Source organism: Lithobates pipiens, unplaced genomic scaffold, assembly GCF_037356315.1.
Source record: "Lithobates pipiens isolate NorthernLeopardFrog02 unplaced genomic scaffold, aLitPip1_a1.2 Scaffold_18, whole genome shotgun sequence".
In the NCBI taxonomy this organism is placed as follows: Eukaryota; Metazoa; Chordata; class Amphibia; order Anura; family Ranidae; genus Lithobates; species Lithobates pipiens.
The window spans coordinates 457,531,381-457,537,453 of NW_027507758.1; the positions used below are offsets into that span (position 1 = coordinate 457,531,381).

The window sequence follows — 6,073 nt, forward strand, 5'->3', positions numbered from 1 at the left end:
AATGCAGCCCATCAGTGCCCACCAATGCAGCCTATCAGTGCCGCCTATTCAGCGCACTTCAATGAAGGAGAAAAATGGCCCGTTTGCAAAATTTTATAACAAACTATTAAAACATGATTTTTTTTTTGCATCTTTTTTTGTTTGTTTAGCAAAAAATAAAACTCCGAGCTGTAACTAAATACCACCAAAAGAAAGCTCTATTTGTGGGAAAAAAATGATAAAAATTTCATTTGGGTACAGTGTTGTATGCCCGCGCAATTGTGATTCAAAGTGCATCAGCGCTGAAAGCTGAAAATTGGTCTGGGACTGAGGGGGGTTTAAGTGCCCAGTAAGCAAGTGGTTAATCAGAGGTGATGTCTGGATTAATGGCTACAATGAGCACGTTTTTCAATGCATAGCTTTTCGAAGCGGGGTTTGAAGCAGGACACAGCAACTCTCAGCTCCTTCTCAATGTGTAGCCGAGATCTGTATTTGCTTTTCAGAGCAGAAAGAGAAGCCAATCTCACACAAGTAAGAAGAATTTGCACAGCTCTTTGTCCTAAGAGTGGATATTGCTTCTCCACACTCAGCCAGAATTCACTCAGTGTCTGGGATGTGAAACTTAGTCTCAACATGGAGTCAGATGTGATTTCTATAAACTGCTCCTCCTCTGCAAGGCTGAAACCAGTAGGAGCTGGTGCATTAAAAGAATCTCTCACCCAGTCATACTGGGAACTGTTTTCAGGGAAGTACTTTGTAAAGAATCCTATCAGTGATGAAATATGCTGCTTAAAATATGGAATCACTGAGGTGGCATCATAGTCAGTAGTGTCAACAAATTCCTGCAAGTTCTCAAATGACACGGTACTTCCTTCATCAAGTCGCCTGCCCCACATTGCAAGCTTTCGAGTGAAAGAGTTGATCTTGTCTGTGGCCTGAGGGAGGTGTTGATTTTTCCCTTGAAGCTGTAGATTTAGTTCATTGAGCTTTCCAAATATGTCACTCAGGTAAGCAAGTTTCATCAGAAAGTTCACATCACTAAACTTTCTTGCAACGTCATACTTGTGCTCCTGCTCCAAAAGCATTCTTATCTCCTCTCTGAGCTCAAAAACTCGGGACAACACTTTTCCTCGTGACAGCCACCTTGCTTCACTGTGAAACAGCACAGCTTGATGTTCAGCTCCCATCTCCTGACAGATAGCAGAGAAAACTCTTGTTTTTAGTGGTCTGGTCTTTATTAAATTGACTACTCCTATAATGTCAGTCATAACCTCATTTAATTCAGAGGAAAGGTGCCTTGATGCCAGTGCTTCTCTATGTAAAATACAGTGTGTCCACTCAGCATTAGGTGAGACCTTCTTGATGAGTGTCCGAAGTCCTTTTCTCATCCCTGCCATGGTCTGTGCACCATCACTGCAAACACCCATGCAATTCTCCCACTTTAGCCCATTCTCAATCAGGAAGCAGTCTAGCATTTTGAATAGCTCTTCAGCCGTGGCTCTGTCTCTGACATATTTACAAAAAAGTAGATCCTCACATAGGGAATTTGCCATAACAAAACGTACATAAGCGATAAACAAACAGTCTTTGTTGCTGTCAATGGCTTCATCAAATTGTAAGGCAAAACGTTTATCCTTGAGTTTATCTACCAGCTGTTTGTTAAGATTGTCAGCAATGTCATTTATAAGTCTAGCAATGGTGTCATTTGACAGAGGGATAGTTTTTATTTTTGCAGCACTTGCGTCATTCAGCATGACAGAGACCATGTCTAATGCTGCAGGCAGTATCAGCTCTTCTGCTATGGTGTGGGGTTTTTTGCACAGAGAAATTTGGTACGCCACCTTATATGATGCCAACAATGCTCGCTTGTTTACTGAAGTAGCAGTCAGAAAGTTGGATGATTGTTTGCCGAAAAAACTCAAGCGGCTTATTAGCGTGATTGGGGTGTAATGTCTGACGACTTAATTTATTTGGCTTCATGCTGTCCGCTGCCAATATTTTTAGACATAGTAAGCACACGGGTCTTTCCTCGTCTCCCACTGTAGTCACAGTGAAGCCAAGCGCTACATACGCCTCGTCATATTTCCTGGTTTTAGCCTTTGGAAGACTTTCTTTTATCCCCTTATCTCCTTCTCTCTCCGCCTGTCTTCTCATCCCTGTTAAAAACGTTTCCATGATGTCAGTCACTTGCTACACTTCGAGGTCCTCCGCATCGGGCTGCTACTGGGGCTGCGCTGGGACAATCTCCAGTGTTCGCGCTGCGCTGGCCCCTCTCGAGTCCAGCCATAGAGTTGCTAGGCAACCAACACCGTGTGGGACGCCGCTAGTCACTAGTGACTGAATCGGATGATCGGATCCAATATGACAGATGACAGCGAGGTCAAACGGGCCCCCCTTTACGGAGCATCGCGCCCCCCCCCCCCCCACTATTTGAGAAACACTGCTGTAACTACAGCAACTTACCAAATACATTGTTACTGAGCATTGAAATAATAAGCCACAAATTGCTTAGTAAAAAACAATATACTCAAAGCTACTTTCTTGCAATTGTTGCAAGCACATCTCCAGTGATACACAATCTGGCCACTTATCATTTCTCCAGTGGCACACAATCGAGCCACTCACTGTTTCTGCCTGTCGTTTTTCATTTAGTTTTTCCATCCTACACCAGGTTGGATATTTAAATAAATACAATTTTAAAGATAAATTTGTATATTTACATTTTTGCATATGTTTAATTTTCCCCATTTTGCAAAAAGGTGCAAAGTATTTTTTTTTTATTATTATTTATTAACTCCATACAGGTTAAGCTTTTATAGTTAGATGGGATCTAGCAAGAATTTTGTAAAATTAGCTGTGTTTTTATCTGCTAATAATGGTTTTAGTATATTTTTTACAAATATATTGGTTTGACAAGCATTTGCGCAAATGCTCTGGGGTCCAAAAAATCAGTAGCACCTTCTTTTTATTCTTGAAGTCATATGCTTTCAGAAAATATATGTTTTTTTGGGGTCTTTCACAAATTCTAAAAGCTGTAAGGGAAAAATGATAACCTTCAGACTTTTAGAGAAATGTGGATATTTACATTTTTGCATACGTTCGATTTTCACCATTTTACAAAAAGGCGCAATATAAAAATTACAAATATTTGTTATTTATTAACGCAGTACAGGTCAAGCTTTTATATTTAGTAGGAAGTTTGTAAAATGTGCTGTGTATTTATCTGCTAATCATGATTTTAGTGCTTTTTTTTAGCAAAAATATTGTTTAGATAAACATTTGTGCAAATATAGTGGGACCTTAGAAAGCAGTAGCACCTTTTTTTATTGTACACATGCTTTCATAAAATATATGGTTTGGGAGGGTATTTTACAAACTTTGAAAGCTATAAGTGAAAAATAAAAAAGCAAAAGAAAAAATTTAAAAAATGGTCTGGCCACCTGAGTGTACACAATGGAGCACAGGGGCTGGCAGAGAAAGGGTTAACCACTTCTTAACCTGCCACAGTTATACTGTGGCAGGTTGGCACAGCTGCATGAGTCGTCGTAGCTGTACATTGGCTCTTTATGACGCTGTAGCAGCAGCATGTTCCCGGAGCCAATGAGTGTGCCCAGTGGGCAGGATGACCACCAGGCACCCGCAATCGCTCGTGACAGAGAGAGAACCGGGATCTGTATGTGTAAACATACATATGCCAGTTATGTCAGGGGAGAGGAGAGAGATTGTTGTTCCTACCAAGTAAAACCAATCAATATATACGCGTATTTCAGTTTTTTTTTTTACCAAATGTTTGTAGAAGAATACATATTGGCCTAAACTGATGAAAAAAAAATTTTTTTGTTTTTTTTATATATTTATTATATTTTTTATTATTTTTTTTGTTTACAGCACAAAAAATAAAAACCACAGAGGTGATCAAATACAACCAAAAAAAGCTCTATTTGTGGGGAAAAAAGGACATACATTTTGTTTGGGTACAACATTGCAGGACCGTGCAATTGCCAGTTAAAATGACGCAGTGCTGTATCGCAAAAAATGGCCTGGTCAGGAAGGGGGCAAATCATTCCGGGCTGAAGTGGTTAAACAAACTCAGCTGTTTGATTAGCTTAATACCTGAGTGTTAGCGACCAGAGATCCGCCCAGTCAGTTTAAACTTGAGTCAACACATCTGCTTTTTTTTTCTGCAGCCTGATATGCAACTTGGCATAGCATCTTGGCAAGCACGTCAGCTAACAACACTCCCCATACCGCCCAGGATGGTCCTAATTGTGATTTCCTTTAGTCTGCCCCTTCTGGCAGAACTTTGACTGTATAGTAGTTTTCTTCAGTGCCAAAAAGGACTTCTCACTGTTGGAGGAAACAAGTTTCCTATTTTATGCTGGTATTTAAGGGCTGGAGTGTTTTCCATCCATACTTCCAGTTAACTCTTTTTTTTTTGTAAGGATACCTACCTGACCCTCACCTTATTGATCATGGTTGGTCTCTGAGTAAACTCATGGCTCAATATATGAGCTGCAGGTTTGTGGTCATAATAAATACTTGAAAGTTTTGGCTAGGACCTAGCCTAAATACAGTATCAGTGACCATCCACACCACCATTTGCAGACATTGAAGCAGCAAATGGACCTATATGCTAGTGTAAACAAGGGTTTAAGCATCATACAGAAGCAATTACCAATACTAGTGTAATAAACCACTTAAGGCACTGTAAATTTAATCAGAATGCTGAATTTCACTCAGGCATTTAGACATAACAGGTTAATGTGTAGCAATCATTAAACACATTGCACCCAAAAAGCAGAGCTTAAACGCATAGCAGCAACACAATGTATAGCGGTGTCATCAATACTGAAGCATTACTCTGTCATAAGCAGCAAATGAAGGGTTAATATACTTCAGACCAATAGCCCTGGCAGGATAGCCTACACTAGGCCACTGCTCTGTGAAGGTAAAAACCCAAGTATTAGAACATTCACAATGATCCCAAACCTTCAAAGCCAGGCCGTGCTGAGTTAATAGGTAAGACTCACTTTGAACAGCAAACACCTGTATATTGGTTCATGCATTAGTAGTCCTGCAGACAAACAAAACCTGTGAGGCAAAATGAAACAGACAGAACTATACACAGCAGTTTAACCTACTTTGGAAGCTTGTATATCAAGAGCATGATGATCCAGACACACCATGACAGCTTACCTACTTTGTGCAGCAGCCCTCCCTGACTGGTTCTAGGGGTGATGGGAGAGGCTACATTCCTGAACAGGTGGCCACCAATCCATCCCCAGGCAGCTGCCTGCATCTCCCAGATAGTCCCACAGTGGGCCAGAAGTTACCCCGAAGTCATCTTGCTTCTCCCTGCTGACTGGAAGCTCACCAGGCACCCCATCCACACATCCATCAGGAAAGGGCAAACCACAGTACAGCCACAGGAAGTAGCCCAGGTGCCATCTTGGAATAGGGCAGCCACCCTGACAAAAATTCCACCATTTTTGTAAGTGAAACAAAACATACACATAGCACCAAACTACCAAATAGTGTGTGTGGGGCCATAACTCACCAGGGAGGAGAAACGGGATCAGTCCCAACCAACCGCAAGGCATAACAGTTTTACCTACATCCAGAGACCAGTATACCAGCTCCCCAGTATCTGGTGCCTGGGGGGTTTCCATCGTAGGGAAGTTTTACAACCAAATGGAGGGGCTTCCTCACAGGAAAGAGGCTGAACTGTGCGGCTGGGCAGATGAATCCAGCAAGGTGAGGGCAAAAATAAAATCGTATTTGTTTTACAGCTATAACCAGTTGAGCATTTGAGTAGGGAGAGGTGACTCATTTATATATAGTATAACCAGTCCTGATTGGGCGATGGGTGGAGCCTACCCATACATGTATGCTGTAATGCTTGTGTCAGAAAATAACATTATAAATCAAGCAAGTGTGGGTTTGCACCAAATCTAGAGTCAGGTGTGATCCTGCACACATATTTTAATGTTGTATACTGATGATGAATGACGAAAGTGCTTTGTCACCAATTTGTGTGAAGCAGCCCTCACAAAGTTGTCATTTCCTGTTTTGTACCTTCCACATGCCCAACAAT

General features: G+C 41.3%; 1 protein-coding gene across 1 annotated transcript; it reads right to left on the reverse strand.

Annotated features, from left to right (window-relative positions):
- Positions 1-362: 362 nt before the first annotated feature.
- LOC143986742 (zinc finger BED domain-containing protein 5-like) lies at positions 363-1,745 on the reverse strand. Its single transcript, XM_077485147.1, has one exon. The coding sequence runs from the start codon at positions 1,743-1,745 to the stop codon at positions 363-365; it is 1,383 nt and encodes a 460-aa protein (XP_077341273.1).
- Between the last annotated feature and the right edge of the window lie 4,328 nt (positions 1,746-6,073).